The sequence below is a fragment of the Melozone crissalis genome, unplaced genomic scaffold (assembly GCF_028551555.1).
Source record: "Melozone crissalis strain CALT ecotype California unplaced genomic scaffold, PUWL_Pcris_2 ptg000027l_1, whole genome shotgun sequence".
NCBI lineage: Eukaryota > Metazoa > Chordata > Aves > Passeriformes > Passerellidae > Melozone > Melozone crissalis.
Window position 1 is genome coordinate 34434127 of NW_026535805.1, and position 23956 is coordinate 34458082.

The following is a 23956-nucleotide window of genomic DNA, read 5'->3' on the forward strand; positions in this document are numbered from 1 at the left end:
AGTACCCCTACAGATTTTTTTCTGCTACTCTTCTTCCCATAGTCCACAAGCCCCTTTAGCTCATTGTTGCTTTCTTGTGGCACAGGGGGCCACAGGTGGAAGCACCCCTGATGGGTGTGTGCCCTGCTCACTGTATGTGTGCTGGCAGTGCCACCGCTCCCCAGGCTGCCAGGAACAGCTCACACACTCCAAAGGTCTGTCTTTATTCAGCCTGATGGGTATCCAAGGGCAAGGCTAAGATGAAGACAGCCCAAAGCATGTTTGCTTTTTCCTTTTTTCCACATTTTGGCTTCCATGGACATCCAATGTTCCATGCTTTAGAGGCTTACCTCCTAGTAGCCAGAGCCAAGCAATGCTCTTGGGTACCAACATATTCTCATCTCCAACATTTCCTTTTGTCCCAGGAGGAAATTTCTGTGCCTTCCACTCTGAGCTTATTTCCTGTGTCCTGCTAGAACTGGTTTGCTGTTCATGATTTCCCTTCCAGAAGAGCAATGTTTTTGGACAAGGGTGGGGCCTGTTTTATTTTGTTCACAGGAAAGAGTCCTGGGCACTTTGAACTACTTCTGATGTCCAAGAAAGTAGCAGTGGGCTATAATACAGATACAGCTCAAACTTCGATTAGTCATCTGAGCAACTCGACTTTCCTAATTATGACTAAAAGCTTCAGAAGTATGTCAGGGTGTTTTTCACTCCATAAAAAAACTTAAGAGATTTAAATGTTAGGCATCTGTTCTTTGTTAATCTCCTAGTCTTTCTCTGTATTCCAGAGGTGGATCCTCTGGAGGATGACTTGTCCCACCCTGACAAGTTTTGTGAGGTGGGATGAATCAGCTCTTAAGTTCCTAAGCCATTAGCAATCAGATGTTTAAAATTAATTAGGGCCCATTTAGAATTTACAACTCTATGGTTTCATCTTCTGAACTCCTCTGAGAACATTTTTTAGCTCTTTTGGTGAGATGTTTTTTAAAGGTAACCAGGAGATGAAATTTCCCAGCCATATTTTCTTTTCATGGTCCTATATATACAAAAATATTAATTTACAGATAATGAACAACACTGTTTTGGTGACACTGTTCCATACTCAGAAAACCAGGGTTTTTCAGATACTTTTATTTCCACACATTTGGCCTCTGCTCTCCTGACTGAAACACTTGGATGATTTTCTTTGCAGTTTCAGTGCTTTGGCTCTTCTGGTTTATAATTCTACCAACAACATCAATTTAGAAGAGGAAGACATCCGACAGAAGCTCATAAGTAACAATCGAACCATGGAAGAGGGATATCAACTTCATACTGTGGATGTTGATCCAGTGGGTAAGTAGTGTTCAGCTTTGTTACACAACAAATTTTTTTTTGCTTGTTCATAAATAACAAGCAAAAATATCTTCTGTGTTAAAATAATCACACATTGCCAAACAGTATGATGGTGTCAGATTTTAAATTGTCTCTATAAACGTAGTTGTTCCACTAATCTCAAAGAGCCATGATCAAAATACCACTTTTAACACAAAGTTGTCCAAATTGCTTTAGTCAATGTCTTGCTGTCTGGTTGAAAGAGGCTTGGAGGTTCCTGACAGTTCCTCTGGTGGTTTGAGGATAACAAAATATGTGTTACAGCCAGAGCTAAAATGAGACATTTTGGACTTCCAAGGCCCCTCATCCCCACTTCTCAATGTTTGTGTTTCTGAAAACAATTGCCCTTAATCAATCTTCTTTTAGCTTTAATCTCTTCCCATTCAGCTTCTAGCAAAGATTGCCCTTCCTTTGGAAGGGAGGAGGTGGAGGCTGCTGGAATGCATGGATGCAGCAGACGCATTCAAGTCTTACCTTTGAGCAGCAGCAGTGTGGATGATTCCCTGTTGTGCACCCCTCTATTGCCACTCTATTGCAAACAACCAAGCATTTCATTTTAAGACAATTTTGTGCTGTAGGCTGGTTGATGAGCTGAGGGCAACAAATGCAAGATGATTAGGGGAAGAAATTCATTATTAACACTGATATACTCATTTTTACAGAAAAATGTTTAGCTGAAGAAAACCCTCCAAACTATTTTTGGCCAGATACTAGGCCTACTGTGACCAACTTCACATTTTGCCATGGGAGCTCAGTTCAGACTGCATCAAGAACCTGGTAGGTGTTCAAATATCTGAGAAGCTTTCTGGTTATATATAGTTATTATTTTGTTATGTATAATGGTTGTTGTTGGCTAGTATTGTATTTCAGGAAGATTTTTTCTGTACCGTGAGAGGTTAGGGAGGTGCAGTAATATTTTGTATTTCATTGATAAGAAAAAAATCTCATCTACCACTTCTGTAGGGCATATTGGGGCCCACAATTAATACATGTTCAACATGACTATAAAAATAAAATCTTCGTACAGAATGAAACTGTTTTACTCAAGTCACAGAATCATAGAATGGGTTCAGGTTGTAAGGGAGCATGAAGATCTACTAGTTCCAAAGCCCCCTGCCATGGGCAGGGACACTTCCTACTAGACCAAGTTGCTCAGAGCCCCATGCATCCTGGCCTGGAATGCTTCCAAGCATGGGACATTCACAACCTCTCTGGACAGCCTGTGCCAGTGCCTCACTACCCTCAAAGTAAAAAAATTCCTTTCTAATATCTAGTTGAAACGTAATCTCTTTCAGTTTAAAACCATTTTCCATTGTCTGGTCACTACATGCTCTTGTAATAAGTCCCTGTCAAGATCTCCTGTAGCCCTCTTTAGGTGCTGGAAACCCCCCAGAGCTTTCTCTTCTCCAGGATGAACAACCCAAACTCTCTCAGGTTCTTTAGAGGAGAGGTGCTCCAGCCCTCTGATCATTTTTTGTGGGCCTCCTTTGGACTTGCTCCAGCAAGTCCACATTTTTCTTATCTTGCAGGCCCCAGGGATGGATGCAGCTGGATGCTTCCAGTATTTCTGGGCTGCATCTTCCACCAACACCCCCAAGTCCTTCTCTTCAGGGCTGCTTTTAGTCCCTTTTCCTCCCAGGTCTCTCCAATTGTGCTTGAGATTGCCCTGACTCGCATGCAGGACCTTGCACTTGGCCGTGACCTTTATGTTACCCTACCCAAAGCTTCAAATTTGCTACCACTCCACCACTACTATCTAATTCATGTAAGAATTAGAATAAAACTCTATGAAGATGATCCATGTATTTGGTTTAATGGAAAACACCCCATCACATTAGGGGAAAAGTAAAAAAAATTCTGTAACAAATATTTTGCCAGTAGTTAGTCATAATTGAAAGTGGGGATAATCTTATGCTTAAAGATTTGAACTTGAGTTTTTAAGGTTTAAGAAATTTTCTCTAATGTAAGGGTTTTTTTGCAAACATCTACAAAAGACTTTGACTCTGTATGTCCATTTCCCATTTGTAAAAGTGGAATATTATTACTTCTATTTTTATATTACCAAAACATTATGGCTTTGATCTCCTTTGAGTGCCTTAAACATGGTTATGATGATGCAATATTAATTAATTAATTTGCTTCAGTATTTAGGAAGATTACTATTAAATGCAATATATTAGTCGTATCCACCCACATTGCATCTGGAACATGTTCTGAGAAGACCAGATCTCTTACTTTTTCCAAATAATATGGTAACATGGATATGAATCAGCTTTGAGTTTCAGTGCCAAACAGGAAAGCAACCCGCATTATACTTAAATAACTCACTTCCTCAGCCTCCTAATCTCGTACAAGAACTGATTCTGACTGACCAACTTTTGTTGTAGAGTGAGTAGTGCAGAAATCAACTTGTTTTTATGGCAGAGCCTCAGAATCATTAAAAATTAAGGTTTCTGGCCTTTGCTGTTCAAGTATTGCTTATCTTTATTATTCGTGGTCTACAAATGATTGTTTAGAGCACTTCTCATTTAAAAAAGTAAAATTCCTGTGTTCTGCCCTGTGTTGTGCCTTCCTGTGCCTCCACCAGCTTTTGCCAATATGGAACACTGGTGGGATTTGTTTGGAGAGAAGAGGAAGCTCTTCTAAAAGTCTCATCTAGTCATCTGCATTCCACAGTAGATGATTACCTGTGCTGTTACAATTAATATTATCAGCTGAGGAATAATGTTATTTTATCATGTGCTGAGCAAAGGGATAAATTTTTCCCCTTTACCATCCTTCCTTTTTCCGTGCTGTGATAGCATGATTGTCTTTAAAGAAAACTGAGGCAAAAGTGCTTTTAGTTTTGGAGGCATTTTTACAGGGTGGCAAATATGATTAAGAGATTGGAGCTTCTCTCTTATGAGGAAAGGCTGAGGGAGCTGGGCCTGTTCATCTTTGAGAAGAGAGGACTGAGGGGACCTCACCAATGTCTATGAGTATCTGAAAGGAGGGTGCCAAGAGGATGGGTCCAGGCTCTGTTCAGTGGTGCCAGGCAATAGGACAAGGGGCAGTGAGCAGAAAATGATGCACAGGAAGTTCCACCTGAATGTGAGGAAGATCTTATTTAGTGTGTGGGTTACCAAGGACCAGAATAGATTGTCCAGAGAGGGTGTGGAGTCTCCCTCATTGGAGTTACTCAGGAACAGTCTGGACACAGTCCTGTGCCTTGTGCTCTGGGATGACCCTGCTTGAGTTGGGCAGTTGGACCAGATGCCCACTGTGGTCCCTTCCAACCTGACCCATTCTGTGATTCTGTATTTTGCTATGGTAAGGCTTTAAAAAAAAAAACAAACACAAAAAAGGAATCTTTATATCTGCCCCTAACTTTGGACCTGGATCCAAAAGTTACTTACCCTAGTTTTCATTGGTGGAATAAATTTATACTTTCACATGGCTCCTGTGCATGTTCTTATGAGAGGCAGTATGTCTTGCTATGGGCTAGATCAAAGCCATTTATATCAAGGAGAAATTATAGAAACAGCATATGCCTAGACCATAATAGGGTCATAATAGTTTGTGTCAATATTTGGGTCTTTCCTGAAACACAAAGCCAGAATTTCCACTGAAAAACTGGGATTTCTCTCAGCACTATCTTTTAATCAATCATATACTTTCACTGTCAAGTGTATATATTGTGTTTCACTAGGGGCCATGTTGCTACAAATATTGGGAATTGAGAAGAGTGGACCACTGTGAAACCTACATGAGAATTATGAAGTATTTATGTAATTTTGTTATGATATTTCATGTGAATTTTCTCATTTTTCCTCTTTAGCTATTTGGGTCTGCAGAATTATACATCCTACTGGGGTCAACCTGATCTTAGAAATTGCACAGGTGGGTGTATTAGTGTTGGTCTTTGGAAGAATATGTTTTCTCTTTATGCTAAGTTGTTTAAAAATATTTCTAAAAAAATCAGTGCAAAGTAAATAATTAAACTCTGGGGAATTGCACCCAAGTTCAATTCAGCTCACCCATTTAGAGCTCTAGAAAGCAATTACTGAATTAAATCAAACTCTTCAGGCAATTTAATCAAAGAGAAGGCGGTATCTTACCTCTATTTCATATTCAAGTTAGGAAAATTTTTAAATATTTTGAATGCCTGCTAGGGGTAAGGCTCCTGCTCTCTTCACTGGACTTACAATCAGATATTTGCAGACTTTTTCTCTGTTTCTAAAATACCCTTTTATGTCATTTTGGCCATGAAAGAGTAATAAAATAAAAGTACAACAATGTTCTGGTCCCTTTTTTAGTGCCAAAGCTAGTGAAGAGAATTATACAGTCATATGTATAATATGCAGAGCACCTACAATAAGCTCGTGTTCTGAATTGCTGTCTTGGAGAAGCCTCTTTTGGTGTCCTAGGGAGCCTGGCTGCCTCACTCAGTCAATTGGGTACTTGCACTCAGATTATATGAAAAACATCATGTCATGTAAAATGAACATTCCAAAGTAAATATATCAGGAAAATGTATTATAAAAAAAAACCCACAGACAGTTGAGAAACTAAAAAGGATGATCTTTCAAAATGTTATTTGCAAATTCCATTAAATCTTAAATGTTTTGATGTTGTTAAAGGTTAGTGTTTATATTAGTTTTCTATCCAGGTGGCATTGAAATTACAGTTTAGCATGCTTTGCCATAGGATATGCTATCAAAATTTCCTTATCAGGGAGATTCTTGTAATGAAATTTGCTTGTGTGTTGTGCTTGCCAGGCCTCTGACAAGTAAGAGTAGCAGCCTCTGAAAGAACTGAAGCATTTGCAAGGGGGTCAGACTTTCTTCAGAAAGCTTAAAAGAGTGAACACTTTTTCAGTAATAGAGACTTTGGATGCATTTGTTTCACTTCAAGAGTGAAACTTTTTCCCAGTGAAAAAGAAAGGATAGCATAAGGAGGAAAAAAAGAGATACTATTCATTGTATTCCTCTCTTTTTCATTCAATCTCCCTTTCTATAATCCCTTTCTAATCATCAGTTCTGATTTACAAACTCAAATCAAAACAAAGAAAAGAAAAACACAGCCAATGAGGATAGTATATAATCAGAACATCCTATATACTTTTTTAAAAAAATTGTAAGGTTGACAAAATGATGAAATCCTATGTTCATTACATATACCTTAGAACATACCCTATCTTTCAATAGTGATGATAAAAATTTGTATTTCTGGACTGCTTCAGGACTGTAATGCATTATTTTTGCTTTTTGCTTGATTCCGTATGCTCGCAGAAAATGCAGCAGATATTGCCAATCAGCTTCTGAATCTCACTGGTGAGGGGCAGCAGCTGACCTCAGACAAAGTAAATGATGTTGTGCAGAAGCTCAAAAAAATTGTGAACGATGAAGAAATTGATGAATCTCTGGGTTCTACTGTGGTGACAATTTTTTCCAATATTCTGGCCAGTTCAGACAGTGTATTGGCAGCCTCATCTTCAGAGTAAGTATTTCTGCACTTGAGAAAAGCTTTTGATAGCAACCTGCAAGGCTGTAAAGATTCATTCTTACATGTATAGACAAACCAGAAAATCAAAGTTTTCTGATTTCCATCAAAAACAATTTCCCAAAACAGATACACAAATATTGCTTCTTTTAGTGTGCATGAAAAAGTATTTGGATGGAAAACAAGTCTTTTGATACATGACACAGCGTAGATAGAAGTATTGTTGGAAAATTTGAGGACCAGTGACATGTAGTCACACAGTTTCTATCAGTCAAATGCTTTTTTTTTCAAGAGACATGCATAAATTTACAGTCCATCACTCTCCTTGTGAATACACAGATGGGTAATAGAAGCATAGTAACAAGAGGATCATCTTGTTATGTGAGGGGCATGCAGAGCATAGGTGGGATTTTTTCCTGTATTCAGTTTTCAGAGTAATTTTTATTTCTGTTTTTAGAGCTCTAAAAACTATTGATGCCTTGGCTTTAAAAATCCATTTTGCTGGACCATCCATGAGTATTTCAACACGAAATCTTGCCCTTGGAGTGTCTTCTATAAATTCAACTTCATTCAAAGGTGGTGCTTTCAGCGTCAGTCCACAGAATAATGCATCTGATTTCCAGGTACAGAACAAGCAGCTGTATTTGAACATGAAATATGCCTCTTGTTCCAAGTGTGTTTACTGTGGTTCCTATAAATCCACTTACAACTCCCAGTTCTCCCCCTACTTTCTATTTCCTTTTTCCTACAATCATCCAAACAGATAACAGATTAATGTAGTATTTCCTTGAGTGACAGGAAACACAGATAAACTCACATTCCATGCAGATAAAAAGTAATTTGGCTTATAAATCCACAACACACTTGACCTTTTTTTTTAGTTTTGTGGGAGTTTTTTTCTAGTGAAAAAGGAAAATAACCTTTAACAATCTGCGGTACTGACCACTGTACAATATCTAACAAATCTTTTGATGTCTTTCAGCTTTAAAATAAACCACCTATATATAGGTATCTACATACAGATTTCTGCAGATATAAAAGTTCTTCAGCCTTCCAGTAGAGTTTAAATATTAAATGCTAAAAGAAACCTAAGTCTAATCCAGTTGTCCACATATAGGTTGATTGGCTTGCACCATTTAGGATATCTGAGGCATTCAAGTCATTCATGTGGAGCTTCATCAGCCTAGACATAAAAAATAAAATGAAAAGAGATCACACAAAATTTAGGAAGGTCTCCAGTGCTACAGGATCTAGACAGGATACTATAGTTAAGATATTTATCATCACCTCAAAAATATTTTTTCTTTGCTTTTTTTCCCACAAATAGAAAAAAATAGACATCTTAAAATTCGAAATGCTGCTTGAGCAGCACATGAGCACAAACAGGATTTTCCAAAGGTCCTTTTGAAATCAATAGTGATGAGGTGCCAAAAATTTATAAATTTCACTGCATCTTAAGACACCTAAATGCTTTTAAAAATGCAGTGCATTTTAATTTTTTTCAGTTAAATAGGAAGTCTGTGCCTGAGGTAATGCAATCTCAGTTTCCTGGGTGTTTAACCATTCAAGTGCAATGAGTTTTACTTGGAGAAACACATAGAAAATATTACACAGAAAGAGAAAAAAATCTGCTATCATTTGGGCCAGAGGAACTAAAACTGAATTCCACAAAATATGGCATTATATAAACAGTCAAAGACTAATCACTAGAGTATAAGTATTGTATGGAAACAAAATAATTTCTGCTGCAAACTGGCAACACAACAATCCTAATAAATGTCTGATCATTTTATAAAATATGATATACTGTAAAAATCAAAAAAATAATGAAGACAAAAAAATATCTACTTCCTAGAAGAAGTAGTAGTAATATAATAGTCTTTAGGACTTGTGCATATATGTAAACTTTGGATCAAAACTCAAATGCTTTTTTAAATAGATAAAAATAGATCTAATGTACTTGAGTTTTCACATATCTGTATTCCTAGATATTTTAGTTAAAATTCCTTTGAATCAATTTTGTCAGAAATTTTTGATGATTGTAAATCTACTTTTGTTTAGCTCTCATATTAATAAAGCTCAATAGCTGTTTGTGAAGCTGAATAGTTCTTTGTTATCAAAGGAATGTTTCTCCTGCAGATTTCATCCTTTATTTATGGAAAGAGGAAAGGAAAATTCTGAAGCCAGGTTTTAGATGATCACACATAGAACAGGAATTACCATCTGTGGCTTGAGGACATCCAGGAATTTTCTCGTCCAGGAATCATTTATTACAGCACTGTCTAAATAATCATAAAATCCAAACTTCGTCAAATTATTTATACTTTTCCTATTGGAACATGAACTTCTTTTCAGACTTTCACATTTCCAACAGCTGATTGAGAATTCTTAGCATCCTTCCTACCAGAAAAGTCACAGCAGCTGTGGGCACCGTTTATATTTTCCATGCCTGTCAGAAAGCTACTTTCTGTCCCTGCTGGAAGGAGATTCCCTTGTGAAAGTCCACGTTTTTCACCACTGTAGTGATGATCTATCCTGGGCTCATCAGGGAACATTAAACTCTTCAAGCTGTATGTCAGAATGTTTCCAGATATTTTTTTTTCTTGTATTTTTTTCTTAAAGTAGATACCAAGCAAATTTATCCATGGCAATTTGGAAAGATTCTATTTCAGTCCCCTGTGTCTTTATGTTTCTTGCCAAAACTTTGACTAAGTTAGGTTTTGGTGATTCATATTATTAAATTGTTCCTGTAATATATCCATGCTTCTTTGGAGAAGCCTCTTCTACTCTATTTGCAGACAGTGCCTAATGGGACATCTTTATCACGTACACACTTTCTGTTTACTGTGGCAGAATCAACCTCTGAAAACCTGGTTTTGAACTGCATTTATCCCTGTCAGGAGATGTCTGTGGACTACTTCTTACTGATTTCCAAGGGTGTATAATCTGTCAATAGCCTATGACTTTTAACTTTCTATTAGCTAATGGTGCTTTTAGAATGCACAATTGTCCATGAGAGGCATAAGTACATGGCCAGGATGCCTCTGGGGCAGTCAGGAGTGGGAGTTCCCATATCTCACAGTGAATTCTGAAGTGCTTTTACTATAGAGTGAGCTGCCTTTACTATACTGTGAGCTGGCTTGCTCCCCTTCCTTCAGTGGATATGGTGGCACACCTTGAGTAGGCCATGGTGGAAAGTGGTCAGTCACAGAATTGCTAATAAAATGCAGGGTTGCATCCTCTTTTATTTCCTACTCACTTGTTATATTCCTGGGCCACAGAGGGCTTTTAGATTTCTGATACATTGCCAATAAAGATTAAATTTATATGATGTCAGAAAGTGTCTTTTTTTTGTGTTACAGAGCACAATAAATATGGAAAACTGACATTAATAATTTTTAAACCTGTTTTCCAGAGAAACTATAGAAGCTCATAAGAAAATTATTTCAGATGTGCGGATCAAGGCAACTAATACAATTTAATAAAGAAAGATTCAGAACATATCTTTTAGTTCTCAACATTGTTTGCTATGAGGAAAAGTATTTTGAATGCTACTGAAAATGGTTATGACTGTCATAATTACCATTTCATTGTTTCCAAATCATCATTATAGCAGTGGAGGAGTTTGTTTCTTTGTTGGTTTTCTCTAATATCTTTTTGTAGCTGAAGGCTGATCTCATGCTGGAAAAGTGGGAAACCTCCCTGGCCTTTAAAAAGTTTATTTATTGCATCAACTCTAACATAGACACAAGTCATTTTAGTGTTGATTGGTTCTAGTCCCATATCTAGATATTTCTGTTTAAGAGTGTGAACCCAGTTGTGGACAACATATGGTTTCTTTATTGTTTGAAGATGTTCTCCTGTTGTTTTTATTTAACAGATAGATTTTGACAAGGATCAGACAAGTGCCATCGCTTCTGTTGTTCTGCCACCAAGTTTACTGAAGAATTTAAGTCAAGATGAGTTTGAAGTTATATCCAGGGCTCAGTTTACTTTCTTCAATAAAAATGGTCTTTTTCAGGTAAGCATTAATGTGCTTGAAGTCACTACAGATAGGGTGAATCAAAGCCAGCTGCTAAAAGTTTCCCGTAGCGTAATCTATTCACAGTATTTAATGAGTTACAGGAATTAAAAGATGACAGCAAATGTAGGCACTAAAGACAGTCTTATGTTCAGAGCAGCAAAATAGTTAGTGCCCAAGTTGAGTTGAGTTTAACTGCAAATTCCTCTCACATGTGAAATAAACCTTTTCTCAGGGTAATCTATGGAAAACTGTATCCCAACTGCTTAAAATCAGAGGAAAGCAGCAAAAGCCTTTTAAAAAGCCTTTAATTCTGTTAAAATGCATTAATATAACTCCTTGATTTTCAGTGAAGACAGGTTCTTTTCTGTCAGGAGGTAATTTGGCATATGACACTGCCAAGTACTCTCCTTTCCTTTTAAGAGCTGGTTAGCAGTCATACCCAGCTGACTGCTCTATATTCAGTTGGGAATCCCAGGCTGATGGCTAGGAGCCAGAGGATTTTTGTTCATCTATATATATACACACACTGTTCTTTTCATACCTGTGTTCTTATAAGCATACCATATTTTAGTAGGAATAAGGAGAACAATATTTGTACCTGAAACCTAAACATGCTCATGTAGATTTGATGTTTTATTTTTTGTGTCTTATCAAATGGTAATTGTAAATAGTGCCTGAATGGTAGGTGCCAAAAATGTTAGGAAGAGTTTGCAGCTTGGAAAAAGAAAACCAAAACCACAGCTATTTAAAAAAAAAAAAAAAAAAAAAAAAAAAAGAGTTAATTAAGAAGGAAACATTGTTTCATGGTGAACTGTAGAATGTGTCTCAGAAGACTTGAGTTTGTTTTCCCATCAGTATTTCAAGTGACCTTTGGCTCTTGTGTCTTGTGCATCCGCAGAACTCCGTAGTATTGTATTGTCCCTATATTATCATTTTTATTGGCAGTGTATCCAGATTCTTCAGATAATCTAGGCAAGAAAATACCCATGACCCACAGTTGCCTTCTGAAATACACCCCAAAGTATTTTTATTTTAAATTGTATTCTTTTTAAGCCTGCTTTTGAGAAAAACAGGATGAATATCTTTAATAAAAAAAATCCAGAAGAATACAGATGGAGGCTGGTCATAATGGCATAAAATCATATGAAGTCAGAATGTGTCCCTTAATGGTGCCAGAATGCGTTTCTAAGTGGTACTTAATAAGCCATTGAAAAACAAAAACCATAAAAATTGCACCTTAATTTGCAACTAAAATGCCTTTCATTTTTTATGTGTTTTTCAAAGTCTTCGTGGGTGATGTGTTTAAGACAATGAATTTAAAATGTGCAATCCTCACATTTTTAGGAAGTCTAAAAATAAAGGAAGTTAAAGAAAAAGGGGATTAAAATAAGGCCTACAAATAAACTCAATTTGCCATCTCAAATCAAATAACTTTATCCCTTAGTATAAGAGTATTTTATTTGTATTGCATTTCATATTTCTTCCATGGGCAATTACAAATATCTGAATGCTATTAGTTGTCTTCCTTAAAAGAATTTAACATAACAGTGAAACATACTTTGCACTATTGGAAGTGGGGGGTTATTGTATTGCAACTGAGAGAATTACAGTAAGTTTTGGCTTGTAATTCATTATAGATGGTTCCCTTACTTAGAGGGCTATATAAAAGCTGTTCAGGGTGGCATTCACTTCACCAAACACAGGTGTGTTCAGTGTAAACATCTGTACCTGAACTGTTGAACTTCAGCTGAACACAGCCTTATGGCTAAATAAGTAGAAATCTGTATTTTACTTTAAAGCACACATAAGAATACATTGAATTGCCTTCACTAAAGAGACCAACTGTGTCTCATTTTTCTTATCTGCTACAGACAGAATCCACTGAAACCTGTGGAAATATGTCCAAGGACTTTCATAGACTTTGTTGGATGCTTAAATTTAGGTGGTAGCCAAGAGACTTTTTCTTGTCTGAATACTAAAGAACTGCCTAGATATTTGCATTTTCTTTCCTCTTCAATTTTTAAGGTTTTAGGAAATTTTGCCACAAAGTTCCAGCATAATCTGAAATACTGTGTCTGAAAATTCTTGGATATGTTTCTTGGGAAATAAAATATTCTTCTCAGGATAATATCCACATAATAAGAGGAGCTATTGTGTCTCCCATGAGTGGTGGGATCTCACAAGCCCAGTGCTGAGCTGAAACCTGACGTCTTGTTATGTTAACAAAACTCCTAAATGGAAGGAATCAAGGGTTCAGGAGTTTGGCAGACCAGATTTTGGGAGGGAAAGTGAATGGCAATAAATTCTTAAATTCTTTGACCAAACTTTTTTTTACTTAAGATCTGCCACAGGCAGTAACCAAGCTTTCCAACCAGGCATGTAAATATGCAGGTTCCAATAGAAGCCTATCAAAAGAAAATAGCACTGCTAATGCACTCCTATTTCAATAAATAATTCGTTTCCAAGGAAACCACCTCTTCTGGAAAATTGTCGGCTGCAGGTTAAAAATCCTACTGGTCAGCGATAATGTCAGAAACCTATTTCAATTCCTATCGAATAAGACTTTACAGAAAATGCTATCCCCTTCAGTATATAACATTGCTTTGAATTTGTTTATTACTTCATAGTCATTCATTGTAAGATTGAGGGTGATTTAGCAACTATATCCAGAAAAGAGTTTATTCTCTAAAAACTTTGCATTTACTAAAGGACAGTGTCAACAATAAGTGAGCTCGTTCATGCTTGTTTAGGGAAATGAGCTAATCATATCATGGGCTGTTATCTGCCACATTGTTTGAGTTATAATTTTGTTTGCCTTCTAACCTCTCTCTGTAATTGTGCCTATGCTTTATGGCTACAAGAAAAATAGGAAAGCTTCCATGAGGCTAACCCATAATTTGATTTTATAAACATACGTTCTTATATTGTGTGATCAAAAGTACAGAAATGCTGACAACTTACTTATTCTGGCACGCTGCAAAAATGAAACTGTGTACTCTGGCTTTTATGTTATGTGCCATGTAAGCACTTAATACATTTTTCTTAAATCTCTTGAAGGATGCAGAAAATCCTGCCAATTTGACCAGTTTCGTGGTAGCATGCAGTATTGGAAACTTAACCATTCAGGATCTCCAGGATTATGTGAAGGTTACAATCAAGCATACCAAAATTCAGGTAAAACAAGACCTCCCATCCTCATACATTCATACTCCATTCATGACCTAACATGCATCTGCAAAACAATTGATTCTGCCCCTCAGAAGTAATTTTGTGCCAATAACTGTTGGTGAAACCTTTGTTAATGACCATATTCATGACATAATTTATTACACTGTAACTTCATGATTACTTAAATTCTCTGACCAAACATTATTTGCTTTGTTAATAGTTCCCAGAATGATTTTGTTGTTATGTGGCTTTCATCAGAGGAATGGACAGAAACACACTTATAAAAGATCACTACAGTAAATTTAGGGAAATACAGACCAAATGCAGCCTTTTGGCACATACTGTTCCAGTTAGAAAATGTGTGAGCTTGACTCTATTCTCAGTATCTAATCCAAAAGAGGAACTAGCACTTGAAACATTAAAGAAAATGTTAAAATGCAATACCTAAGTCAATTTTTTATGTAATGAGAACCTGGTTTGTAATTGTCACAGCTCAATTGACTTGGTCTTGCATTGCATTATAATGAATATTTTAAGGTGAGGCAAAACAACCTACACATGGGTTCAGCAGTCATTTGTACATTTTCAAGCTTTATGTAGAGGATTCATGGAGAAGCCCTAAGGCAGTAAACAGGTAAAAGTATTCAGATTATATAAAGACATCATATTCATGGATAACTTCAGTAATGAGAAAAGTTCATTATTCTGAGGATGTGCAAAAGGAACTGTTGAACAGTACATAGAAGCAGTGCTCTAGATTTTGCAATTTTGACAAATCTGTTTTTCTAGCAGAAAAAAACTCTAATTTGACACTAGGCAAATATTCAACTGTCTAATTATATGGATTCTGCAACATCTGTTTTAAATTATGAGATTTATGTCTGAAGAGATATACAATGTCTACTTTTACATCTGTTCTTAGGAAGATCCTAAACCTACCTGTGTCTTCTGGGATATGAACAAAAATGGTAAGTTTGAAAATACTGTAATTTATTTGATGAGGGGGATAAATATGTCTGAGTCTTAAAATTGGTTGCAGTATTGGCTATTTTGCTCCCAAATCAATCCTTTCAGGATTCAATAAAGTCCCATCAATGACGTGTATAATTTCTTCTGGGTAACAAAGTTACTTGTAACAGCAAATTTTAAATACTCCTTTAAAAAGTTTGTTTTTAATGTAAATGTTTTTAACATTTACATTTTTTCCATTAAGTTCTTCCAATTTTTCCTATATCTGCAGTTTTTCTCTGATCTGTCTGTATGAGCAAATTAAATTCTAATGCTACTCAGACACATGAATGGTTCTTAGCCATACTTTTAACTGTTCAATTTTTTAAAAACTGGGTCATATAGGTGTAATATTGTGACTGTTACAGATTATAAGCTTTTTTGGTCACATACAGAGACTCATGTTAATAAAGCAACATTTTAGAACATTCTTCATCAAAGAATGGTCACTAGTGCCAAACCTGTGTGTGATGTTTTACTCAGGCTCTTAATCCTTTGCGCAAAGTTGTCCTCTGGGATGAATTTCCAGATGTCTCTGTTTTAGAGCTCACTGCTGAGAAGTTTCTCTTCCTTGCAATGAAACAGAGAGAGCTGAGGATTTCAGATGGAGAAGTTCAGTACACAGAGTCTTGCAAGAAATAAAATTTAACATCCAAATTTGTATTTCAAAGTAGGAAATACAGACAGAGCAACTGAGAAGAATTCGTGAGGGTTAAAATGAGCAAAAAATCATAGAAACTGGTTAGGAAGCTGAACTTAAGAATCACATTAAAGGAGAAACACACAGGGAGGGAAGAAACTATTCACAGTGGCTACTTGAGTGGAGAATAGTTTTAAGTGGTTTTGGAACATCTTCACAGTATTCTTCACAGTATTTTGGGAGAATGTTTTGAATTTGAGTGTTTGATTGTCTTGAAGTTACAGAGCAAATTAGGCAGGATTTTGTCAACAGCCATGTGTAAAATGTCTTTAAGAGTCAGAGAATAAGAATGATTTCACGAAACTAGCTCATATTTTGGCAGGGAAAAAATGAATAAAGAAACACTTTTTACTTTTCAGCATGTAATTTTTAAAATAAAATCTTTCTGCTTGTTTTTCAGAATGGCCTTTTCATGTGGAGTGGGTTGGGAATAGTTCACTTCATGTTTTTTTGTAAAGCCACCAGAGATCATTGGGATTACCCATTCTGAGCTTCTGCATTACGTGCTGCAGAGAGGAAGGGTGGGGCCCTGTGCTCCTGGGCCGTAAAAGCCTTCATGTGCCTGAGGATAGATGAGTGGGAGGCAGGCAGGTGTAGACATCACATCAGTAGGGGGAAAAGGAATTCTAAAACCATCTCATTATTGGGTAAAACTAAGGCGTGTCTTAATGTGCGACCCACGTCTTACTCACCAACCAAAAAGCTCTCCCTACCTTTATTACACACCTCCATCTCTTGCTTCTGTTCATTAGTCCATTTCTGGGCACTCATCTGGGGTGATTCTTTGCAGAAACTAGGAAATCTGACACCTGCTTCTCTTGCAGTTGTTTTTAATGCTGGCTCATTCAATTTGAGAAAGCACTTCTGCATTTGCACAGGATGAAGTGAGAAATCTTCTAAAAGAGAGGTTGACATGTGTTTGTTGGACGCCAGTTTCTCATGTTTCATTTCCACAGGTGGCAGTGGTGGCTGGAACCCTGCGGGCTGCCAGGTGGATGCAGAGTCCAATGAAAATGAAACTGTGTGCTTATGCAACCACCTCACACATTTTGGGGTGCTAATGGTAGGCAAGCTCACTACTCACCATGTTACTTTTCCCAGGAACAGCAACAGAATTTTTATCTGGTGGCAAGACAACTCACATTTTTGTTACTTGGGTTCTTTCTTTTGCATATAATTTATAATAAAAATAATACATTATTTCCCCCATATTATCATAAGTTATCTTGTCATAACAAAGTAGCTAGCTATAAGGATTCAGGAATGAGATAACGAGTAAAGTTAGCAGTGGAAGAATAGTATTGTTGTTGTTATTGTTATCATTATTAAATTCTTTAAAAGTGGCTAAATATTATTTTTTAAATAATTAAAACATACCCATGACATTTTTCTATGTTTTAAAAATACTGTGCCACAAAAGACCTGAGATTGAGACTTCTGAATGATACCAAAATACAAATAACATATTATAACATCCAACTTAATACAACTAAGGCCCACTACTAATATTTCTACTAGAGAGACAGGAGAAAAAAGTGATCCTAATGAGTCCTAAGTTTTAGGGTATCTCTGACGTATCCCTTAACAGCATAATCTGACAAAAATGACCTGCAACTCAGGAAGGAGGTGTGGAACATGAGGGAAGTGAATAAAAAAGTCTATTTGAAATTCCCAGATTGAGAAAGTGAGAAGTTTCTTGCAGGGGAAAAAGAAAAAAAAAAAAAAGCATGAGAAATAGTTAGAAATGCTGTTTTCAGAACAAAAAGAAAAGCGAATCATTGTAGGGAAAAACAGGGAAAGAAAAACATCCTCCAGACAGCAGAAATAGTAATGAGGATGAAAAGTCAAGGGAGCACAATAACTCTCTTTCATCCTTAGATAGAAAGGCTGACTTGTCCCTTGCAAATCTAGTTCTCAAACTTGACAAGATTTATCTAATGTCATAAACTATGAAGTGGCACCTTTTGCACAATGTGTAAACCCATATTGGCTGTTTTCTTACTTGGCTTTACTCAGTTTTGGGGATGCCTTATGTTACAGGCCCTCTCTTGGAAAAAGGCTGCTCACGGAGCACTGGTACAGAACACGTAGCCCACTCTGTCAGAGCCTTAAGCAAAGTCTTCAGACAGGGTGGCTGGCAGAGCAGCGTCTGTCCAGGAAATGAAAGAGGGAACCATATGGGGCACTTCAGCCTCAGCAGCATAGCCTCCAGCCTTCAGCTGCCTCCAGCAATTTGCACTTGTGAAGTGTTTTCCAGAAGAAAAAAAATCCCAACAGGAAAAAAATGGAATAGTGCTATCTTTTCTGAACTTTTGGTGGTTGTTTATGCTCAATAATGGGCTGATACATTTTTTTCCAGCTGAAATTAACATTCTTTGGCCTGTAAAACATAGCTGCAGAAAAGATGTTGGCTCCTGGTCACAGCAGGAATAATTCCTAAGTGGAAGTATTTGGGGTTTAAAGCAACTTGTGGCAGTGTCAAATAGGACTTAAACCACACAAGGGAGCCACATACGCTGACTTTTTCACTTTGGCCTTCCAGACCCTTCTTAATAGAACTGCTCTCGTCACAGCATGCTGAGATGTAGATATGGAAAAGCCACAAACTTTCTGTCTTCTTGCAAGCTAAATGATGGTCTTGTTCCCCTTTTCATCCCCAAAGGGATTAAGAAAAGGCTTTCTTTAGGATATATTCAATGAGCCCCTTCTCTTCTCTGAATGCTTCAGTGGCAGTAGGAAATAAGGCAGAAGGTCTTTGAATTTGGGCTGCATTCCAATAGATTTTTACATAGTTTTGACCATTCTAGTTGCTTTTCCATTTTAATAATTTTTTCTGACTTTAATTTAAATACTAAGTTATTTCCAAAAAACAATCTCCTTACATATAAATAAACTGTCATATAAGGCTGGTATGGATAGTAAGAAAAACCTGCTCCTGCCTTTTCGTACAAAACATGCAAAGTTTTGTAGCATTTAATGTTTCTTTTTGCTAGCTAGTTTTGCTAGGGACAGCAATGAAAATGACTGTAGAATTGACATAACCATATCTTAGTGTTTGCACACATTTTCTCCACTGTGATATAAATCTGAACACTCTTAAAAAAAGGAAATAACACTGACATTCATTCTCAGAGGGTACCATGTGTCAGTTACAGTTAGACAGAAAAAAAAAGAAAATCCCTAGAATTTTGTGAAGCAGAATCCTGCTTCATTTCCAATTTTTTTTCCTTTTGTCTTTATCACTGCTTTTCTGACCAATTATATTTAAAAGTGTAGTTCTTATATCAAAACAGACCCTAAATCCAAAATGCAATAGCTTGCCCTTGGTTTCACCTGTACATGATTAGTTGCATTGACTCCTATGGACTTTAAATAACAAAAAGGCCAAAAATTCCCTACAATGTTGCACATTTCAGTATGAATACTTTTAAGTTACATTTTTCTAAATCTTACATCTGAAAAAGACTTGTATACAAGCAACAGAATTAAAAAGTTTGGACACTGGAGACTTTTCCAGAGAAGGACATTTCAATTCCTAGTACTGAATTATAAGGATCAGCATCAGGCTCTATCTGCTGTTCCTAGAAGTTATAATACTTACAGCACAATGTTTTGGAGAGCTGTGGGAAGGAAGTGAGAGGTCTAACAACTGCAGACCGAGAACACGCAGCAAAAATGAACCCCAGTGTCAAGGTTACAGTGGTATTGCCAGAGTGCTTTTCTGTTTTACTCGACCCATTACCAAGAAAGAGTGCTGTGCTCGCAGCAGAAGTGCTGCCTACGGCCAATGTCTCTTCCTTCTCTCACAGGACCTGCAGAGAGCCGTGACGCAAATCGACCCACAGAACACCAAGGTCCTGACCTTTATCACTTACGTAGGCTGTGGAATATCTGCTATATTTTCAGCTGCAACTCTTCTGACATACATTGCGTTCGAGTAAGTACTAATTCCGTGAAGAGCATCACAAAGAAGTACCTGTATGTGCAGAATAAAACAAGTTAGTTACGTGGTTAGTGTGGTTTATTTCCCTAGGAGGGGAAGTCCATGGCTGAAAAAAAATCAAACATGCAAAACCAGGGTCACAGTGTTGTAAAGTAGAAACTTTTTCAAGGGGACAGAAGTTCAGAGTCTTTCTTCCAGTTTCTAATGTGCTGTGCTGCTCAGACCGGGGAATAAGAGGAATGTGTATCAAAATGTTCCTTCTGGCAAGACAGAATCCTCTAGATTTTGAACAGATGGATATTATTCTAAAATTGTCAAACAGGCTTTTTATTACAAAAAAACCCCAAAGCTTGCCTATGTGAGCATAACAATTTCCAAATTTAAGAAGAGAAATTTCCAGCTAGAGCAATTACATTCTATAGCCCTTAAGACAGAAGTGGGAAGAGATAAAATGAACATAAATTTCAAGTGTTACAACAATTTCGACAGAAGTCCTGTTGAAGTGTGAAAGTGACTCAAGAGAAAGCAAAAATTTTGCAGTGGTACAGTTCTGTGAACAGTAAAAAGAGAAAATGAAGTCATGTCAACACAAAGAAAGCATTATGCCAGTAACAGGGCAGGACACAGTAACTGCTAAAGAAGGATAATTTTCTGGGGACAGGAGGGGGAAGGGGGGCTGAAGAAGGGACTTTTCAATTTTTAAATATCTTCAATGATTGCGTTCCTATTACATTACCTATGGTGTAGTGTTCTGGTTCAAGTTGATAGAAATTGTTTGCTGCCCCTTATTATGCACATTTCAGTGGGGATCAGTTTAAAAAAATTACATGTTTTTCGCTCTTCCTAAGACACTATTTAAAAACAAACAGAAAACCACATCCACTGGACAATATATTCCAAAAACTAAGCTAACATATAAGGCCACATATGAATAGAACACAGAGGACCTTCTGGTCAGCTATACTTTTTTTTTTTTCATTTAAAATAAAAGGTACTGGTTTATATTTAATTTAAAGGTTTGGGGGTTTTTTAATAAAAAAAATCAGTTGTTAAAATATTGCAGCAGTTAATTAGCTCATCATGGACCCAAAGAACTGGTAGCTTACCCCCACCACACGCAGCTGAAACCTTCCACTATCCCACACAGAAATACACTCCACTATGTCTTTTTGCACAAACTGAGTTGGAAGGGGTTCCTTGTGCTTTTATTGACTTTGTGAAGGGGTAAGCCCAGCTGCAGGAGGTGGTTTTTGTGATTGCAGCAAGTTAATCATGTGCACCTGTGCTTCTTTCATTAGGAAGCTACGACGAGATTATCCATCCAAAATCCTGATGAATCTGAGCACAGCCCTGCTCTTTCTTAACCTGATTTTTTTGCTTGATGGCTGGATTGCATCCTTTGATATTGATGGCCTCTGCATAGCTGTGGCTGCACTTTTGCACTTTTTTCTTCTGGCCACCTTTACATGGATGGGACTGGAAGCTGTTCACATGTACATTGCTCTAGTGAAGGTGTTCAACACGTACATACGGCGATACATACTGAAGTTTTGCATCATTGGCTGGGGTGAGTTCACTAGATGCAATATTTACATAGGATGGAAGCTGCTGTATAAAATGCTTTTTGTAAATGCTGCTATATAAAAGCTCTCTATCAGAAATACAGAGTAGAATTTATATCAGCGTGTGGTTTCCTTCCCCAGCCTGCAGCAGTGCCGGCACGCAGCCAGCCCTCTCTGTCACCGAGTTCCCCCGTGTGCTTCTGTGTAAATACACTCTCACTGGCACTCCCCACCCAGGGCAGCTCCCAGCCCCAGAATGAGTGGAGAGACCAGATGAACTGGTCTTGTTTTCCAAAGAGGCCAGAGTGGGAGAGGGGAAATATGAGTGCTGTGTCAGAGATGGAGGACTGTGTCACACAATGAATGCAGAAACTTTTGCAGTTACTGCAAAGCCTGTGGAGGTTTTGCATTGACTTTCAAAAACTTTAATTCCAGCTTAAATTTTCTTGCCAACAAGCACAAAGCCTATTGTGGAATCACAAACAACCAAAATTTTCTGAGGTTCAGCACAGTGTTTAAACCACCAAGAGATCCTGGCTGCCCTAAGCAATGTACACAGCAGGACAGAAATGGAAAAAGTAATACTGAAAAATAACTGCAAGGCTCAGGCAGCAAGACTTTTATTCTTCTTTTTTGTCTGTATCAGGAATCTGTGGTTTCTCCCTGAATGCACATATTGTGTTTGAAATCATACAACACAATGCAAAGCCATTAACCTTAGGCTAGAGCACTGACCTCAGTGCAGCTGATAATTGATGTCTTTCCATTGGCAACTAGCATCCTCTTTGGCAACCTCAGCAGAGGACAAGGACTGAGTGGTCGGAAAAGCAAATTAACCTCTTCCCCTTTGAATCTGTTCTGTTATAGCAAGGATAAGACATGTAAATAAGGCATATCAGGAAACATGCATTTCTTTTGTGTGAGCTGTACCTTTCTGCAGAGTTTTCTTCTGCATAGTTGTCCATTTTCCCAAATACTCCCTCTGCTTTTTTATTAAAAAATACATAGTTTGCTTTATGGAAGCAAAGGGACCACATATAATATGTATAGTGCTGTAGAAGATGTATAATATGGTACAGATAATATAATGTGATTGAGAGAAACAGTGGAGAAATTACAGATTTAAGTTCATGTTCCCCAGTTACGCAACTTTATGAATTCACATTAGCATAAAAAAATACCTCAAAAAATTCCTCCACTAGATCCCATTTTAATAATTTGTTAATCTTTTCACTGTATAATGAGAGCCTGTGTGCAGCTGCAAATTTAACTTTGGGCAATTAAGGGATATTATTTTACTTTAGTTAATTATTTTACTTTAATTTCCTTATCACATACCAAACTTCTTCTGCCTTACAGCATATTACAAGGCTTATTCAGTAATGCCTGTTAATTGTTTTGATAGTTCTGTATATTTGTACTGTTTGGAAAATTGTTTCCTTCTACCTTCTCAGTGCAGTTTTCTCAGGATGCTGTGCACTAAAGTAATAGGGATAGAGATATCAGTAATTCAGCTTAGCCCGGTGAATTTGAAAGTTTAGGAGATTTGACAGCTCACGAGTTTTCTTGTGTTACAGGTTTGCCAGCTCTGGTGATAGCAATTGTTTTAGCAAGTGCTAATACAAATGCAAGTCATATTTATGGCAAACAGTTATATGGCAGAGATGCAAGCGGGCAAGGAGGAGATGACTTGTGAGTATTTCTTTTGATCTCTTGAAATTTAGCATTTATAGTTGCTTTGGAAAAGTCAATGGTGCATTAAACAAGAAAAAAGGGGCAAAACTCTGAATGATTAAGATCTGTAACGTGAAGAAGGCTGTTAGGAAAATTGGAGGTAAATCTGCATTACCCAATGCCAGGAACAAACATGCCTCTGGCAAAAGTTTTTTTTCATGAAAATAAAATAAAAATACTTGTTTTGGTTTGTCTTAAATTAAAAGTATATTTTCTAGGTAAGACCAAAGAAAGAATTTGTATAAAAATAGTTTCCTTTGTAAATCAAGCAGCCTTTTGCCAGTGTAGTTCAATAGTCCTCTATGTTCTTCTCTTGAAGTCCAGATAATAACTCCAAATGCCAAAATTTTTATGTGAGTGCTCTTTTCCTTGCCTGGCAAAGCCTCATTATGATAAATAAAACTTTAATTTTTTAAATTTTATTATAGTATCATGCTGAGCATTCAGGCCATTTGCTGCAAGAGGAATTAGTTAGAGCTCTCCTATGGCTGTCTGTCAAATGGCTACCTCAAAAGTCCTGCTTCTTCTACAGTCATGTTCAAGTTCTTCTTTAGCTCCAGTGGTAGAAACTTGAGATTTTGGTGGTGAAGATCCAAGTTTGCCCATTCCATTTCTAAAGCACTCAATGCTTCACACAGATGACAGCAGTGAATTTTTGTGTACTGAGTCCGAAATTTGTTCATGATGGGATTGCAGTTCCCACCATTTCCCGCTCTTTCTAACTAGTTTTAACTAAAATGTGATACAACCCTGAGATTTCTCATATTTTAGTACTGTAGGGCGTAGTCACTTAAGATGCCTCTGGGCTTCATCCTGTTTCCAAACAGAAAATGGACAAATGTTTCATTCTACACTATATTTCTGCATCGGTGGTATCAGAAATCAGCTCATTTTCCTTTAGTTGTATGAGTAATGGAAGGACAGTTTCCATTAACCAAAAATGCTCCTTTATTTTATTTTATTTTATTTCATTTCATTTC

At 37.1% G+C, this 23956-nt stretch overlaps 1 protein-coding gene across 2 annotated transcripts in view; it reads left to right on the forward strand.

Annotated features, from left to right (window-relative positions):
• Positions 1–23956, forward strand: part of ADGRG6 (adhesion G protein-coupled receptor G6) — a 109490-nt gene that overhangs the window by 72980 nt on the left and 12554 nt on the right. For both annotated transcript variants that reach the window (XM_054280260.1, XM_054280261.1), the window contains exons 9-20: positions 1175–1317; positions 2019–2133; positions 5174–5235; positions 6627–6834; positions 7295–7460; positions 10718–10858; positions 13919–14035; positions 14952–14997; positions 16694–16800; positions 19547–19674; positions 20979–21247; positions 22820–22934. In XM_054280260.1, the coding sequence (XP_054136235.1) occupies positions 1175–1317; positions 2019–2133; positions 5174–5235; positions 6627–6834; positions 7295–7460; positions 10718–10858; positions 13919–14035; positions 14952–14997; positions 16694–16800; positions 19547–19674; positions 20979–21247; positions 22820–22934 (1617 nt within the window). The remainder of the gene's footprint in view (positions 1–1174; positions 1318–2018; positions 2134–5173; positions 5236–6626; positions 6835–7294; positions 7461–10717; positions 10859–13918; positions 14036–14951; positions 14998–16693; positions 16801–19546; positions 19675–20978; positions 21248–22819; positions 22935–23956) is intronic.